This window comes from Halichoeres trimaculatus, unplaced genomic scaffold (genome assembly GCF_033239565.1).
Source record: "Halichoeres trimaculatus isolate MK-OKI-2021-1 unplaced genomic scaffold, fHalTri1.1 fHalTri1_scaffold_21, whole genome shotgun sequence".
NCBI lineage: Eukaryota > Metazoa > Chordata > Actinopteri > Labriformes > Labridae > Halichoeres > Halichoeres trimaculatus.
The window spans coordinates 3,230,074-3,247,779 of record NW_027437199.1 but is presented as its reverse complement, the minus strand read 5'-3'; the positions used below and the strand labels follow the sequence as shown (position 1 = coordinate 3,247,779).

The 17,706-nt window shown below is 41.1% G+C and overlaps 1 protein-coding gene across 1 annotated transcript; it reads left to right on the top strand.

Annotated features, from left to right (window-relative positions):
* Positions 1–109: 109 nt before the first annotated feature.
* On the top strand, positions 110–17,360 carry parpbp (PARP1 binding protein). The gene is made up of 11 exons (XM_074697681.1): positions 110–199; positions 591–746; positions 2,565–2,801; positions 2,894–2,998; positions 4,807–4,977; positions 5,060–5,214; positions 7,844–8,027; positions 8,119–8,300; positions 10,390–10,471; positions 15,978–16,158; positions 16,578–17,360. The coding sequence occupies exons 2-11, from the start codon at positions 597–599 to the stop codon at positions 16,892–16,894; spliced, it is 1,764 nt and encodes a 587-aa protein (XP_074553782.1). The 5' UTR covers positions 110–199; positions 591–596; the 3' UTR covers positions 16,895–17,360.
* The last annotated feature ends 346 nt before the right edge of the window (positions 17,361–17,706 follow it).

Genomic DNA, 17,706 nt, shown 5'->3' with positions numbered 1-17,706 from the left:
TGTGTATACAGTTTTGTATTGTAAAACAATTCAGTTAAAAATGCAAGAAAAATACTTTCTTTACTTGATTCCTCCGCCGTTGGTGTCAGACACACCTGATTGGTCGAGAGCTGCAGACGTCATCGGTGATTTTAAATTTGAAAGCAGCTGCTTTGAGTTGTGTATGTGAACACGGAGGCGAAAAGCTGCTGAAACGGAGGTTTGTTTTGTTAAATTATGACTTTTCTTGATCTAAATGAGTTTTTTACGTTAAAATGTGTGGTACATATAGATTTAGTTGATATAAAATCACATTGTTGTTGTATATTTCTGGGATAGATAGTGAGGTTTCTTGGAACCATTGTAGACCTAGCTTAGGGACCCCTTTAAATCAATAAAGTAGAATGATTTAATTCAATTTTCAACTTTTTTTCAGTGTGTTTTTGAGCTTTATGACAATTTAAAGCTTCATTATTTTCTTTAAACATGATTTATTTAACATTATGCCATAGAGAAACCTAAGGAAACCATTTTAGCAACTCTGTCTTTGTCAACAAAGGAGTAAGATACATTTTTACCAGTGCTCTGCTTTCGTTTCCCTTCTGTTTCAGGTGACAATGGAGGCTTTAAGTGACCATCTGAAGGTGATGGTTAAAGTTTTCAGGAGAGAGTGCCACAGGGTTCTGGACTCTGAGAGGACCACCATCCATGGGGCTGATGGCATGTTGATGATGCTGCAGCTAGCCATAGCTGAGGTTAGCAAGAAGGTAATGATTCAATCCTTTCATTCAAACAGGATCTATGGCAAAAGCTTTCAAAAATGCAAACTAACACTTCATTTATACTCAAGATCCCACACGTGTGTTAAGGATGCTTGTTTTTAACATTTATATTCAAGGTTGTAATCATAATAATGACAGGTTTTATTTAAAGGGGCCTTGTAAAACTCTCAAAGTCTCTTTACAATTGCAATACTGATTTAACAGACCCAAAAACAGAGTACGTATTATGCACAAAAGCAAAACAGTTAAAAGAAAGGCGCATGCTTTCATAACAAAAGTGGGCTTTTAGGCAGGATTTGATCCAGATATGTTGGGCTGCAAGGCCTCAGATCTCAAGGGGTCAAATGAGCTTAAAGGGGACATATCATGCTGATCCCTGATTCAATACTTACATATAAAATAATACATTTGAAAACAAGACCTTTCACCCCCTGAATTTTCAAAAATTGAGATATGAGATTTCGACCCTCGTGACGACACGAGGATCCTTTCTTTTAATTTGAGTAAACTGATAAAGCAGCTCCTCCTCTGTGATGTCAGTTAGTCACACAACCGCCACGGAGGGATACACCCACCAAGAGCCGAGTATAAACATATAAACTATACATGTTACAGTACTGGTTTGACTCACCACACTGAAGCGTCCTGAGATGATCTGTGTCCAGGTGGATTTTCTTCCTCCTGAGCTGCAGAACCGTCCAGGTCTGACTCGGGGTCCAATACAAAAGGACGTATCTTACACTCTGCCATTTTATTAGTGCTATCAATGCCTTACGGTGAAGTTTTGGCAAACAGCAAACTCGCTCGGTCTGCTCCATTCAATGTGACGATTTTGTAAATACTGCCACGCTGCAAAAACCGCCCCCTGGCTCTACCCCCTCCGCCCCTCTGATAGAACTGACCAATCAGAGCACAAAGGGCTGTGACGTTGCGAGGTCACTGGAGGTCATTCTCCAAACGGAGCGTTTCAACCAGATCTTCAGAATGGCCTAAACTGAGGATATTGAGAACGGTATTGTGGGGAAATGAAGGAACTAAATGACTTGTACTGAGGGCAGAAATGCTTTACAGGCATCCTAGTCTGGCATAGTGAAAAGGAGAAACAAGCATGTTATGTCCCCTTTAAGGTGCAGTTGTAGAGTTGAAGGGGAAGATATGAGAGTACAAGTAAGTGTGTAGGGATGACAGAGAGGAGGAGAGAGGCTGTGAAGAGTCCCAAGTCCAGCTTTGGGAAGGGGCTCTGCTTGTGATCCTGAATCTGAATTCTTGATGTTTACAGAGAAGTTTGTGGAAAAATCCAGGAACAGAGTTCAAACAATCGATTCTGGAGGTTCGGGTTAGTGGAAAAGTGGAAATATGCAGGTTGGGTTTGACGCCAGGCCTCAGGATAAGGTTGCACTGTAGAATATGACTTCAAACCTTCCTGGATTATTATTTCCTGATCATTTAGAGCTGATTCTGACTAAATCTGCACCTCAACCTGTTTTTTTTTCCTTGAATTATTTTGGAAAAGCGAGACAGAAAGTGAAACTTCTTCAAGTATTCACTTTTCTTCCTGTGAGTCATTCAGGAGCTGAAAAACAAACGCGTGCGCTCCCAGCTCACATCATCACGGCCTGACTCTATTGAACCATCAGGCCGGCTGTCATCACGTCTTTAGCTGATGACATTACCACAGGTTTCCGCCTGAGACGCTCATGGCCCACTGTTGAACTGTGGGAGAAGGTCTTTGTGAGCTGATTGGTTCCAGGCGGTGAGTAATTGGGTCTGCTGCTCTCACTGTTTTCTCTCTTCCTGTGACAGCACGGCGGAGAGTTCAAAGTGCCTCTGAGTGATGTCCTGATGGCCTGGAAACACTTACTGTTAGACAAACTTCACCTGCCACCCCCCGACTTTGCGCGCTTGGAGAACTATGATCTCATCCGGGAGGCTTACGAATCCTTCCTGAAACGCTCCAACACGGTGGACCTGCTCGATATCTTCTCCATGTACAAACAGCTGAGGCTGGTGGACCTGGATCCAGATGAGCCTGTGAGCGCGGTGAGCTCCATCGTGCTCCATCAGATTGGCTACTGAGTCATAGATCAATTGATTTATTCCCTAAATTGCTTTTTTATCCTCTCACCAAAAAGATCCAGATGTTTGACTTCTTATCTGGCAACACGGAGGTCCAAGAGCGGCCAGACTCTTCAGTCCCGTCAACACCGTCCAGTCAGAGCAGGCGCTGCAGCGCTCAGGTAGGCCCAGTGCTGCTTTTATTCAACAATAAAAGGTGCAACTCCATCATAAACAACATAAAACCGCTCCCTCCACTCTGCCCTCTGCCCTCACAAATATTTTATTCCCAGGAAAACGAAACACTTTCCCTCCCTCTGGCGTTTGTCCACACATTTGCCTCCCCGGTCTTCACTTAATTTCTGTCTGGACTCCATCCTGCTCTCTGACAGGAACTCTATATCATATCGCTCAGATTTAAGAGTGCAATGTGAATTCAATTACCAGGCACATGTTTAAAACACAACATAAAGTGCGGCTGGAGAAGAGCTTCTGTAACGGAGCCTCTTCCCCTCCTCTCTTCTCCGTCACTTGTGAATTTATGAGTTTCTTCGGCGGAGGCTCGCTGCAGCACGACCAGCTCCAGTGATGTAATTTCTGGAGTTTAATACGAGCTGTCAGCTGCTGATTTTAGTGGGGTTGTAAAGAGCTGTTGTCCCCTTTGCTAGTTTATAAACACAACCTGGACTGGACTGGAGTCCAACTCTGCTAAAGGGATAGTTTCACATTTTAGTGATGCAGACATTGGCTTTCTAATGGGAAACTGGACTAAGAAACTCACCTTTAAACCCTGGATTAGCACAAAAACAAGAAAGGGGATTAAAAAGCTGACTGACCCTGTATAGAAATAATGAAATCCACTTAAAACCGACCTTTAAGTGTAAACATGTAGTTTAGTTTAGAGCAGGGGTCTGCAACCTTTACTTTTATAGGAGCCATTTTACCTCAGGTCAAATGAATTAAAGTCATTCCAGGGCCATAAAATCAACTTTATCTTCACTTTAAAGACAAAAAAGTAAATAAAAATTCTATACATATGAAAATCAAGTGAACAATAATCTAACCAAGAAGTTTTTCATTTAAAAAAAAAAAGCAAAAATTTGAAAATGATGCAAAAACAAATTAAGAATTTCAAAATAAACAAAAAAATTTTAAAAAAATTGAAATGACAAAAAATGTAAAGTATTGAAAAATAACAAAAAATTTCAAAACAAAAACCTTGTAAAAAAATTGGAAATTTAATCAATTTGCAAAATTTTCAAAAATTGAATTTTTGGGATTTTAAAAATTTCAAAAAGTTTTTGAAATATTTAAGTTTTAAAATGTAAAAAAAAAAATAAAAAAAAAATATGGAAATCTAATACATTTGCAAAATTTTCAAAAGTTTAATTCTTGGAATTTTATTTTTATTTTTTTTAATTTTTTAAAATGTCAAAAATGTGCAGTTTTTTTTAAATCTAAAAAGACATTGAATTTTAATTTTGCAAAATATACAAACATTTTTGAAATTTTAAATATTTAAAAAAAAAATGAAATTTAACAAATTTGGAAAAAATGAAAAAATTGGAACTGTTTTTAAAAAATGCAAAAAATTTTAAATACATTTGAAATTTCAAAAATTAAAAAAAAAATAAAAACTGTTAAAAAATTTTAAAATCTCAAAACTTTGAAATCTGTCTTGAATTTGATAACATCTATTATTTATAATGCTCAACTCATAATTAGTTTTGTTATCTTGAACTGTTAACCTTACCAGATTCTTGACCTAAAAAGTCCAAAATTGAACCTTAATTCTTCAAGTCTGGCTCGAATCTAATGTGACCCCTTGTTAGCCAATGAAGTACCAAACTTTCTCAAAGATGGATATTTGCTGATCATTTAGTGCTGACAAAATTTTCTCCCTGAGCTGAAATAAGTCAGAAAGTAAAATTTCTTCACTTTGCTTCCTGTGAGCCTGAAGCTCAAAGTCTGACGTTGTGATTTTCTCCAGGTTAAAGCCGCAGTGAGGAGAGTTTTCTGCTCCTATCTGAGCCTCCTCGTCAACTCAAAGGACGACATGTCTCTGGCTCTGACCCTCGACGTCCCCAGCCGCGCTCTCGGACGACAAGCGTTCACCGACCTGAAACACGCTGCACAGGACAAAAACATGTCTCTGTTCCTGGTAAGACAAAACACAAACACACAGAACGTCACGAGAAAAACAGAATCACCAGCTAACAGGTTTGAATCGTGCTTCTTCGCAGGCTGTGACGTCGTTCGTGAGGGCCATCCAGCTCGGGGGGAGGGGCTACGCTCCGGCTGAGTCTGACCCGCTCAGGAAACACGTCAAAGGCCTGTCCGAGTTCGTCACGTTCCTGGACAACCTGGAGGAAATCCTGGGAGAGGTTCCCGACCCAAGGTACGAACATCAGTTTGATGTTTTGTTTTTTGTTTCTTGCTGAAGTTTTTTTTCTAGTCAGCAAATTTTTTCAGACTTTGTGCAGAAGCTGATCCTGAGCTCTGTTAAAAGCTGTGTTTGCTTTCCTTACGTCTGATCCTCCTGAAGGTGTGTGAATTCAGAGAAATCATCCTGAGCTGATTAGAGTTCACAGATTCTAAGAAGTGAGTGTGAGATTTTCTCGGTTTCCTCTCCCGTGGGGTCGATTTATCCCTCCTAACTTCATTAAACTCTGGCGCTGAGATGCTTATGTAGCTGCTCTGAATATTCACAGGCCTGTTGGACACCTGTGCACCTGTGCCCATAAATCCACCTGTCCCCCTGCAGGGTCTAATCTTATCCCTAAATCCTGGTAATGACTCCCGTCTCGGCCTCTCACGATAACATTTGGATTGCTAAAGCATGTTCATCTCTGCCGGGATCAAAGCTTTTCTTCTGTTGAGTAACGTTCGAGCTCGTACTTTGATGAATTATCGTCAAACCTGGGATCATTCCTGAAATCATTGCCCATCATTTTGATGTGGGAGCAGCTGGCAGCACTACAGAAGAGGTTATCAGAGATGATTTAGCGGCTCCATCTTGTGCAGGGGCCGAGCTCGGAGGTGAACTGCTGTGACGTGAGCTCCTCTCAGACCACATGAGGGTGTTTGTGTAGTAGTGGACTCGGAGACGTATGAGAGCGCTGGCGATCCGGGCCAACACGAGTCTTTCAACAGGCCGAGGCTCTGCGCTCTCGGTGGAGTACTGTGTTTCCTCAGACAAACACCTTCTGTGGAGAGTTCAGGGCCTTTGTTCACCCAACATCTGTTTTCCCAAATGATTCAGTTACTGAGGCGGGTCAGAGCCGGACCACCCCTCTGCACCTTACCCTCTCTGTCTCTGAGTTCCTCACAGCGGTTTCACTTTAAGAATCAGCATCAGAAATGTCTCTGATGGAGCTGAAAGCTTCAATCTAACCTCAGAGTTAAATGTGCGCACGTTAGCAGCTCAAAGAAAGAGCAAACACTTTCAGAAAGTCAAAGCTGCGGCCTCCAAGTGTCTGAATTTTACTGATACTTGATTCAACATTTCATCCAGGCTTTAAAATGAGAAAATCAGCACCAATACAGGTTATTACTAAATGCTACAGCTTCGCTTCCTGATTGGGTCGAGCAGGACAAGACTGATTTACTTTTTAACACTCTGAGCATTTCCAAACAGCAGGGGGCAGTGTATCACAAATGCACTTCTACCAAAGTATCAAACCAGAGTAGAAGAAGTTGTTTACAACATTTTTTTTGCCAGTTTCCCTTTTCTGCTTCAGTATGGTAAATGCACAGGAATGTCCTGCTTTGAAGAGACTGCGCGATGGGGCGAGGCTGCTAAAATCACGACAACAGACAAAGCTGCATGGACCTTACAGACGTGTCACACGTAAACCAAGCTTAACTGTCAATCAGAAAACTGACACTAGAGAAAAAAAGAGATAGTTGAGAAAGTGATACTATCCAAGCTAAAGGCTAAAACACAAGCACAAGACTGAAGCACTAAAGAAAGGCTAAAACACGGGCTTAAGGCTAAACATGAGCTAAAGGCTAAGAGGGGAGCCAAAGGCTAAAACAAGAGCTTAAGGCTGAAACAGGAGCTCAAGACTTAAACATGAGCTTAAGGCTAAAACACAAGCTAAGGGCTGAAAAAAACAAAAAAAGGGCTGAAACATGAAATACATAATAGGATAGGCTAAACATGAGCTAAAAAACAAAGGCTGAAAGATGAGTCTAAGGCTAAAACAAGGGCTAAAGGCTTAACATGAGCTCAAGGCCATGCTCACACACAAAATAAAGTCTAAAACACAAGCTCAAGGCTGAAACATGAGCTGGAGGCTCAAACTTAAGCCAAAGGCTAAAACATGAGCTAAGGGCTGAAAAAAAGGGCTAAAACATGTAATATAGGCTAAAACGTGAGCTAAACCAAAGGCGAAAAGATGGGTCCAAGGCTAAAACGTGAGCTAAAGGCTAAAACACAAGCTCAAGGTCAAAGGCTAAAACACAAGCTAAAGGCTATAACATAAGCTAAAAGCTAAAATGCAAGCTAAAGGCTCAAAACAGGAGCTCAAGGCTGAAACACAGGTTAAACTGTTTATGATGATGTTCATTACAGCTCACATGCAGCAGTTCAGACCAATGACAGTCGACCACATCATAAATATATGCGCATTTTGTATGTGGAAGCAGTATTTACCTCTATTTATTCAGACGAGTTTACGTCTTTTATCTTTGAGTCACCTTTTAACAGGGTCACACTTTACACTGAAACACCGGTGACGTCTGCGTCTTCTTTATCCAGCCTCAGGTTACCAGGTTTGAGCATAAGAAAAAAGACTTTGAATTAGTGTGTTTGTGCTTTCTGGTGTTTTTGGAGCCAGCCTCTAGTGGACACTCGAGGAAGTGTAGTTTTTAATCAGTGTGAACTATGGGCTGTGTTATAAGGCTGTTGAACTTAATGCCAGCATCGCAACATTTACTCTGAGACTGAGATGCAGTAGATGTGATTCAGATGTTTCTGAGCTTTCCGTTTTTATAAAGTTCCTCTTCCTGTGTTTTTCCCTCAGTGTTTGTGGAGCCCGGCTGGTGACGGCCATCAGGTCCGCTCTCGTGAAGGGCCGCAGCAGCGGGGACGCAGTTCACGCCGCAGCTGAAGAGACGACAGCCGAGCTGAAGGAGAGGATCTTCCACCTCCATCAGATCCAGAAACAGAACACCAACAGCAGTGGGACGGGGATCAGCCCTGCCAGGGTAACTTAAACCTCCCCAGTCCATCTGCAGGATCCAGATCCTCATCCATCCTCTCTGACCACCTGGTTGTTGTGTTTCTGCTCCTCCCCAGCCTAAGGCGTACGCCGTTAATCACGCCACGGCATACGGAGGTCGAGACACGGTGAAGGTGCTGCTGGCGCTGCTGGATGAAGAAGCGGTGACGGCTCCGTGTCAGAATAAAGCCGAGCTGCTGTCTGAGGATCAGCCGGTCCTGAGCGGGGCCGAGGGGACCTGCTTCCTCACACTCTTCAGGTCAGCACGAATCAAGTCCACTTCCCCTCAAAGAGTGTTCAAGATTAAAGTTTGGGTTTTCAGCCAGGCCTCATATAAACCTCAGAAATCACCATGAAGCTCGTCTTTTCTTCTTTAAGGAGCTGTTTGAACTTTCCCGTTAGCATAAATAGTTGAGGAGATGCGTTAATTTAAAGAGCACATGTACCACAAGTCTCCTTTGGTTTTGTGAGTCTTAAATATATATTTTTCAAAATAAAAGCTCAAGAAATGAGGTTTTAAATGCACATTATTTTGCCCAGGTCAGGGGTCTGTAACCTTTACTTTCACAGGAGCCATTTATCCTCAGCTCACCTGGATTAAAGTCATTCAGGAGCCACAAAATCTACTTTACTGTAACAATAAAGACAAAAAGTAGATAAAGTTATAAACGTAGCAAAAATCTAGTGAATAATTATCTAACTAAACATTTTTTTATTTATAAAATTATACAAGTGATTTCTTGTTTTTTATTTTTTAAACAATTGCTTAAAAAAAAAATTGTAATGTCATAAATATCAGAAATTTGCATAATAAATGACAAATCAAAAAATATTTTAAAAAATGTTAAATGATTTTTGAAAAATGAAAATTCTAAAAATGTTGAACTTTCAAAAATTACAAAAATTATCATTTTCAAAAAATTGCAAACATTCCTTTACTATTTAAATTTTAAAGATAAGGTGAAATGTCATTAATTTGCCAAAAAATAGGAAGAAAAATAAAATTTACTAACTTACATTTACATTTTTTTTTTAATCGCAATGAAAAAAAAAAGAAATTTAAATGATTCACAAAATATGCAGAAATTTAAAAAAATGCAAAAAAACTGTATAAACAATTGCTTTTTCAAAAAATTTGCAAACATTCAATGTCATTTATAAAATAAATTTGCATAATAAATCACATATCAAGTAGTTGCAAATGTTTTTCAGTAAGTTGAAAAAAATATTTAAAAATTGCTAAATGATCTTAAAAAAATAACAATTAGAAAAATGTGCAAAACTTCTAAAAATGATTAAAATTCAAAAATTTGCCAGAATGACATAAATCTGCAAAAAAGTTACAAAAAATTATCATTTAAAAAAATTGCAAACATTCCTCATTTTTTTTTTATTTTAAAATATGCTAAAATGTCATACATTTGCAAAAAAAAATAACAATAAAAAATGAAATTTGCTCATTTACATTGAAAAATGAAAAATTTTCCATAAATTGAAATTTAATATGAATGAAATTTAAATAATTTGCAGAGATTATAAAAAAAAAAATGAAAAGTGTAAAATCTTTAAAAAAAATTTACAGAAAAAATGTAGAAAAAAATATATTAAAAAAATTAGCAAACACTTCAAAAATATTTTCAAAAATTAAAAAAAAAATGGAAAACTTTATTTAGTTCAACAAAATGTCAACCCATGATAGTATTTAGTGTCAGTGTCTTCCAACGTCAATACCCTCTGTAAGAAAAGTAACAATTCTTTATTTCAATTTATATTTTTTAAACTACAAGGAGTCACTGTAAAAGAGTCAAAGAGCCACAGGTTGAAGACCCTTGGCCTCGGTGGACCAGATGTGGTTGTGCGCTGTAAAAAGTGATGCTGCCCCAGAGAGGCCTTAAAGTGATACTAATCCTGTGCAAATTCAACAGAAGTCATTTACCAAGACTAGATCATAGTGGATCTCGAACTTCGTCACAGTTTAACCGACCCCAGACCCCATTCCAAAGACTGCTGAGACCTAGTTTGAGGGTCCTGGTCTGACAGGACTTTTGGTTTGTTATTTCCATGACCCCTGGATCCAGGCAGTGGGAAATCCCCTCAACGTGAGACTCTACAACTCTCCCCTGAAACCGTACGGAGGAAAATCCTCCCACACCACACTGGAACCATTTCTCCGGTCAAACATCTGAAACAAAAATAAAAACATAAAAAAACGTCTGGATGTGGTGGAGGGGCTTACAGTACGCCTGAGGAGGAAAACACGGAGCGGCGGATAAATAACACGACGGCTCAGTGACGTGTCGGGAAGATGGAGCCTCTTGTGACTGTCTCTCTGTGTTTCTGCCCCTCAGATCTCCAGAAGTGGCCTCTGGATGTTCTCCAGAACCTCTAAAGACCCGAGTCCAGAGCCGACTAGACCTGCTCAAACCCAAGGTAACGCTGGGCCCCCACACCCCAGCCCTTCAGATTGAATCAGATACACAAACAGAGAGAATAATGTCTTTACATCCTGTAATTTCTCCTCGGTATTATGTTATTTATTTTCTTAGCTGAAGCGCACATCTTAACCGACTTCCACCGTCACCGTTTGCACAGCTGCGTTTCAGCTCTGCGTGTTGGTCTGAGTCAATCCGCGGCATTAAACGGCTCATTCGAGGGGGATTCAAACCATTAACCAATCCAGACCATGAGTTATTCTATTGTCGGAGGCCGAGCCGGGCTCCGTGTGCTTACACTGCACAATAAAAACATACAGCAGATCAGGTCTCACTTCCTTCCTTCCTGTGAGCTCGGCTCGTTGCTTCTCACCTGATGTTTTCTGAGCGCGGCGTGAGAAAAACTCTCAGACAGCATTACACAACCTCTGCTCTTAGGTTCTTTAAAATACTTACCCTGAGGAGTGTTGGAGCTTTCTGCAGTGCTTTTATACCCTTAGATAATAATCTAAACTAATGTGACGACACATTCATTGTAGGTTATAGTCCCAAAAGTAGCTGCACCACACACTGAGTCCACCAGGGGAGCTGATGAGTCCGTTTATACTGGGGAAAAAAAAAGTTCTGTTTCTGCTAAACTGATAAAAATCTTTGGAAAGTGGACTCTATAAATATGGAGACGTTTCTCTACTGTACAAAAAATATCTGCGTCTTGTGTTGGTAGTTTTTGTTTCCCTTCACTGTTCCTCTGCCAGTCTGGTTCCCACAGCGATGCAAGAGCCTCATTGGTCCACAGAGCTGTCGATCAAAGTGTTGCGACACCTTTTTTTAAACATCACGTAACTTGATAAAAATACATTTTATTGGGACAGAACTTCAAAATATGATAAGAGCTGACAGTGCTGGGAGAAAATATGTATATTAGAATTTATTTGACATGTTTTGTAGTGTGAAATTAAAGGGATAGTTCGCCCTTTTTCGTTGTGGTTGTATGGGCTTTTTGTCAGGCCCCGTTTGCAGGACAACGTTTCATCTGAAAATGCTGAAACGCAGTGAAAAAAAATCTGCGCTTAAAAAGTAAAGTCGAGGGACTGAAAACACTGTAGTAATCATGCTACGCTCATAGTCAATGCTATAACTGTCTTGTCCAGAAGCAGCTTTTTGGTAGATCTCCATGGAAGTAGAGTTGGGCCGATCATCTGGTGTATTTCCACTGAAAACGCCGGCTTACTGTTTCCACGGCAATGGTGTCAGAAAAACCTCACTATGGAGGCCGTTTTCAAAAGTCTGCGTTTGCTGAAACGCGGTTTCAGTGTAAACACGAGGCTGAAATGCTACAAAACTTTTGCATTTCACCCTAAAACCGTTGTCTTGTAAGCAGCTCCTCAATCTCTTGAAACTTCGCCCACTTTTCGTTCCTAGACAGGACAAGTGAGAAACATTAGACTTGTGTTTTGTTTGTTTTTTAAATGTAGCGGTATGAGGAATCTGTGAATATGAAGTGTATCACCAACATGGGATCCTGGTTAGTTCAGACACTTTCTTAAAAAATTACACAGAAACCACAGCCACAATTAACTGTGCTGCATGATTCAGCTCATTTCGACTCTTCTGTTGATTTCTTGACAAAGGAGCGGAGCTGAACAGGATCCCCCATGAACAAAATATTTACTCCTCACAGGAATTTCACTAGATAACATTGAATTTGTGGGTTTTGAGGTCCATACCCCAACCTGCCAGCAGAGGGAGTGCTAAATTGTTTGGCTTCGCTTTTGAGGAGCTGTCATATCATCCGTCTTTTTGAAAGAAAACTTATGGTGTCACACATGGCCAACCATGGCCTAAATTTACATTTTCAACCTCATAATATTACAATTCTATTTTTTAAGAATTTATTCTTATAATTTTCATCTTCTTTCTTCTTAGATTATATTTTATCTACTATTTTTCCTATTAATTTCTTTTACTTTCTTTTCTATTATTCTGTTCTGTCTCGCCTAGGCTGCCAATACTCAAGGCTAAAAAATAAAATTAGGTGGAGTAAGTCCTCCTTGCCAGTAGTTGGCGCTGCATTGCTGCTGCTTTTATGAAAAAAATACTAAAACTCTGAAATATCATAGATTTATTTTGCTTATTTGTTAATTTATTAAAAACGAATTGTGTTTTTTTTTTTTTTTTTTGGACTAAATAGCAGAGTGACAGTTTGTCTTTGTTCAAAATGATCTGTTACTGTTAATTAAAATTTTATCTGGTTAATCACCTTAAAAGATGAGACTTGAGTCTTAAAGTTGTCATATTTAAAAAAGAAAAAACTTCTTAAAGTATCGAGCTCAAACTTTGATTCCAGCTCTTTACACTTTTAAATTTGTGTCATTTCACAAAAACATCTTGATCCACATGAGAGTTTTTCCTCCATCCCTCTCCTGCCCCTCTGCTCCAGACCTGCTGAGTCACCCAGACCCGTCAGGCGACAGGTCCAGGTTTAGACCCGAGCCTACAGCAGGTCTGATATGAAGCCGTGCAGCAGCCCCGCTGTGTGAACTCGCTGTGTGCTAAACACATCCAGAGAAATGGCTCCTTTATTTGATTGAGCTAGCAGATGTCATTTCAGCTCCCCACACTCTGGCTGCCTTCCTGTTTGAGTGCGCTGTAATGGTCCCTGGGCAGCTCACCGCTTCCTGAACTCGGCGAGCGGAAGCTTTCTGCATCAATTTCACTTTGAAGATGCCATATCAGTCGCGTAATTCGACTAGCAAGGGAAACTTGAAAGGTTATTGTTTCCTGTTGTCTGCTGAATGACTTTATCCGCCGCCCGTCCAGCGGTTTCATCATGCACTGACGTCAACGAGATGGACAGATTTAGTTTCTGCTTTTGGGACGTTTCCAAATCGCTTTCTCAGAGCTGCAGCTGATCAAAACACAGACGGCGCTCTGCGTCCGCTCTTCCTGTGGCGGTTTCTGCTCTCGGTGACGGCGGTGTCGCTGCACCTGTTCTCACCTCGATCACCTGCGTGTGAGAACGTACGTCAAACTGTTGCAGGGATTTTTTGCACCTGTTTTTTGAAGCACTCTGAGGAATTTGTGGGTCAGGTGTCAGCCGGGGCGCAGAGGTTACTTCAGGACATCCGTGTTCCCACAGCAGGGGGCCACGTCGGGCTCCCACCTGTTGTAATTGGATTAGATGTTCTCCGTCAGTCACAGTTTGGCCGTGTTCACTCTTGCGTCCCCTCCCATTGTTTCAGGGCGCTCCAGATATGTTTGATTAGCATGCGGCCGGGCATGCAGCGTACATTTTTAGCCCACTTATTGAAGTGTTGCTATGTGCTCTGATAAGAAGTTCCTTTGAACAGCACAAAGGCTTTGATCCCTTTGTGCTCTGCGGACCCACCCAGCTTTGCTCGCCGTACGTTTTCCCTCACATTTCTCCTCCCCGCCGTGGCCCACTGGCCTGGAGGGTGAAATCCTTGGATTGTGATAATCCCGAGCAGACGTAGATCAAACGGTAGATAAAAAGCTGTGGATCTGCTCGCCTCAGGGCCGGGATTGTGGTCTCTATCACTCACGTTGTTGTAACCAAAGAAGCTGTCTGTCAGGATTGTTGAAGAGCTGCTGCTGCCATTTTCCAGGTCCACTGATGGATTTACCTTCTTTTAAAGATGACACTGATCTTCATCAGGCTTTGAATTTTTAAAAGGGGAAAGACTGGGATGTTTTCTTTGCTTCATTATTTACTGAAATCAGCACATAAATGAGCAACATTTTGGCATCAGAGGCACAGAAATCTTCCTGGTAGCTCGCTGTTACCAAAGCGTAGCCAGACTCTGACCAAGATGTCAAACAAAGACACAAAAAAGTCTCAGTACATTCAGTTTATTACAGGAGAAGAAGGCAGCTTAACACCCTTTAAATCTCTTTTTCCAATGAGCATTTCCCTCTGTTCAAAAAGAGCACTCACACCAAACAATTTCTGTTTCACCCCTAAATCCAGTCAACTTCATTGGTTTGAAAGCTTCGAACCAACGTTATGAGAATTGTTAAGTTGCTCATGCACAAAGTAACGTAACGTGGTACTGAAGTTAATTATTAAAGAGGATCTAAAGTAACAATGCTAGATGTTCAGACTGAGCATGTGCAGATCACTAGCACGAGATTGTTGCCAAAGATCGTCTTTCCAAGATCGTCTTCCGAGATTGTCTCCTTGAGATCGTCTTCTCAAGATAGTTTCCGGGACTGTTTCCCGAGATCCTCTAACCAAGATCATCTTTCCGATATTGTCTTCCCAAGATCGTCTCGCCGATATTTGCTTCCCAAGATCGTCTTTCCGAGATCGCCTTTCAGAGATTGTCAATCCACAAATGTCTTACCAAGATCGTCTTTCCGGGATTGTCTTCCCTTGATCGTCTTTCCGAGATCGTCTTCCCGAGATTATCTTTCCCAGATCATCTTTTGGGGACTGCTTCCCGAGATCCTCTAACCAAGATCATCTTTCCAATATTGTCTTCCCAAGATCGTCTCGCCGATATTTGCTTCCCAAGATCATCTTTCCAAGATCGTCTTTCAGAGATCGTCTCACCAAGATCGTCTTTCAGAGATCGTCTCACCAAGATCGTCTTTCAGAGATCGTCTCACCAAGATTGTCTTTCAGAGATCGTCTTACCGAGAGCGTTTTTCCGAGATTGTTAATCCACACTCTGAGATCGTCTTTTCGATAGTGTTTTCCAGAGATCATCTTCCCAAGATCATCTTTCCCAGATCGTCTTACCAAGATCGTTTTACGGGACTGTTTACCGAGATCGTCTTACCAAGATCACCTTTCCGATATTGCCTTCCCAAGATCGTCTTCTCAAGATTGTCTTCCTTAGATCATCCTTCCGAGATCGTCTTTCAGAGATTGTCAATCCACAATCGTCTTCACTGGATTTTGCTGAAATGATGTTGTTCTAACACAAGAATCGCCTAACAGGCCTCCAACACCAAGGTCAGTCCATAGCTCCATCCCCAACAGTCCAGAACTGTCCAATCAGAGGAAAGGGGGAGGGGTTTTCTTAAAGAGACAGCAGCTAAAATCATTTTCTAAATCACCAATGAGAGAAATATAGAGATTTTTTTGAGCTTCACATCATTTGTACTACAGGGGGCACCAGAGAGACAGGACAAAAACTAAAATAAACAAACTTCCTCTTTAAATAATGGTGGCAAATGGGTTCACGCTGGTGTTGTGTAGATGCTGATATTCTTTGTGTTGCTGTTCATGGTTGTGTCTTTGCATTGACTTTATTTGCACCTGGTTTGAACACTTCTAGACGAGTGCTTCGGTCCATGTTTTGGTCCATTTCCAGTACACTTAAAAAAGCACCCACATTTTAGCTTCACTTTCTCTAATTATATGCAGTAAACATGCTACTCTTGAGGGCACCGTCTCAGTTTTGCTAGAGTGGTTAGATTTCTGTGTTTCCTTGAATTCTCTTGGAATTTAGTTCAAAACTTGTTGTTTTGTGTTTCAGGCCAAAGACAAAGTGATCCGATCCCAGTTCGCGTGCACGTACAATGATGAAGAACCGCCGCTCAACAGAGTGCTGGAGTTCCCCAGCACCAGCCAGGTCCCCACCTGTGTGCACCCAGCACCAAAAACCGTCCCTCCTGTGGATGAGGAGAGCCCGTCTGACGGGGAGGAAACAACCTCAGGTACGGACTCAAACTTAAATTTAGTGAAACCAAACAGTTTCTGTGAATGTGCGTCAGTGAAACAAAGAGCTGGATTCGTGCTCCAGCCTTGACCCCTCTCAGGTCCGGGCCTGGGACCGGTGCTTATACCATTAGCCGTTAAATGAATTCCCCTTCCTATAAAACCTGCTCACATCTGTAAGCTCATGGACACACGCTCCCAGACTCTCTGCCCGTTTCCCCGTCTGTCTTTTGTTCCGTGGGAATCCAGGCTCGGCTCCATCAGGTTACATGACAGATGTTAAACTTCGACTCTACAGAATAAACACACGGCCTGCTTCAGCTAGCAGCTAACGTCAGCAATTTCGTCACAGCTGTTTTTCCTTTTTTTTCCCAACCCGCTTGTCACATTTGCTTTCGCTCTGTTTCAATCTTTCCAGACAAGCCTGCTCCTGCTGCTGAAAATAAGAAACAGAGCGGCGCACGGCGGGGAGCCGCGCTCGCGCCAAGAAGTGGAAATGCCCAAAACAGAAGCAGAGGAAGTACAGGGAAAACTGGCGCTCCGATGCAAAACAAGGGCAACAAGAGGAAGCAGGTGGATTCTGAGCAGCATGGGGGATCAGAAAATGAGCCTCCGCTGAAAAAACAGCCAGCGAGCGTCCCGGTGAAAGCACCAGGCAAGAATGTGGGCAAGACCTTGAGTAAGAAGAAGCTGATCGCCGGGCAGGGAACGCTCACCAGCTTCTTCAGAGTTTAATCATCACTTAGCCTGTTTTCATTTCATTACAACGGACAGAATTTCTGTGAAAGGATGTTCATATGAAGCAGTGAAACTTTCTTAAAATCATCGTTTTCAGTTTTAGTTTACGTTATTCTGCCTGAATTATGGAGGAATTAGCGCTACGTTTCAAGAAACACTCAAAATTAAATGACTACTACCACTGTTGTTGCTTAAAGCTAGAGCTAGCATGGCAAAAGCTTAAAGTTAGCTAAAGCTGGCTAGCTTATTTTAGCTTAAAAAAGTAGATACAAATGAAACCAACTGACCAAATACTTAAAGATACAGCTACATTAGCTCATAAATTGCAGAGTAACAGCTTTAAAAAGATTGTTTTCAGACTTTATCTAGTTCCATGCTAAAGCTAAGCTAAGCCACTGCTAGTTTTAGCTTCCAAAGTGCTCATATATTTGATATTTATTTATATATGATGTTTAGCAAAGTTTGGAGAGTTGGTTTTAAGCAGAAACAGGCCAGTTGTCTCTAATTCCTGTTGTTAGCGTCAAAGCTAAGCTAGTTTTTACTGGTGTAGCTATCTATTTAACACACAGCAGCTTAGCAAGTATGTTTTATCCCTCAGAAAGACTGTAAATGTGTTTAGTTTTTACAGATGAAGTTCTTAATTCACTGATAATCCCACAAAATGTTGAATGCTAGCAGTTTTTTGTTGTTAGCATAAAAACGCTGAGTCATTCAGTCAACTAGCTGAGAGGTCATTTGGACAGAGGATGTTTAAGTTGTTTTAACTGTAATACAAATTCAGACTAACCGCTTTAAAGGTGAGAAATCAC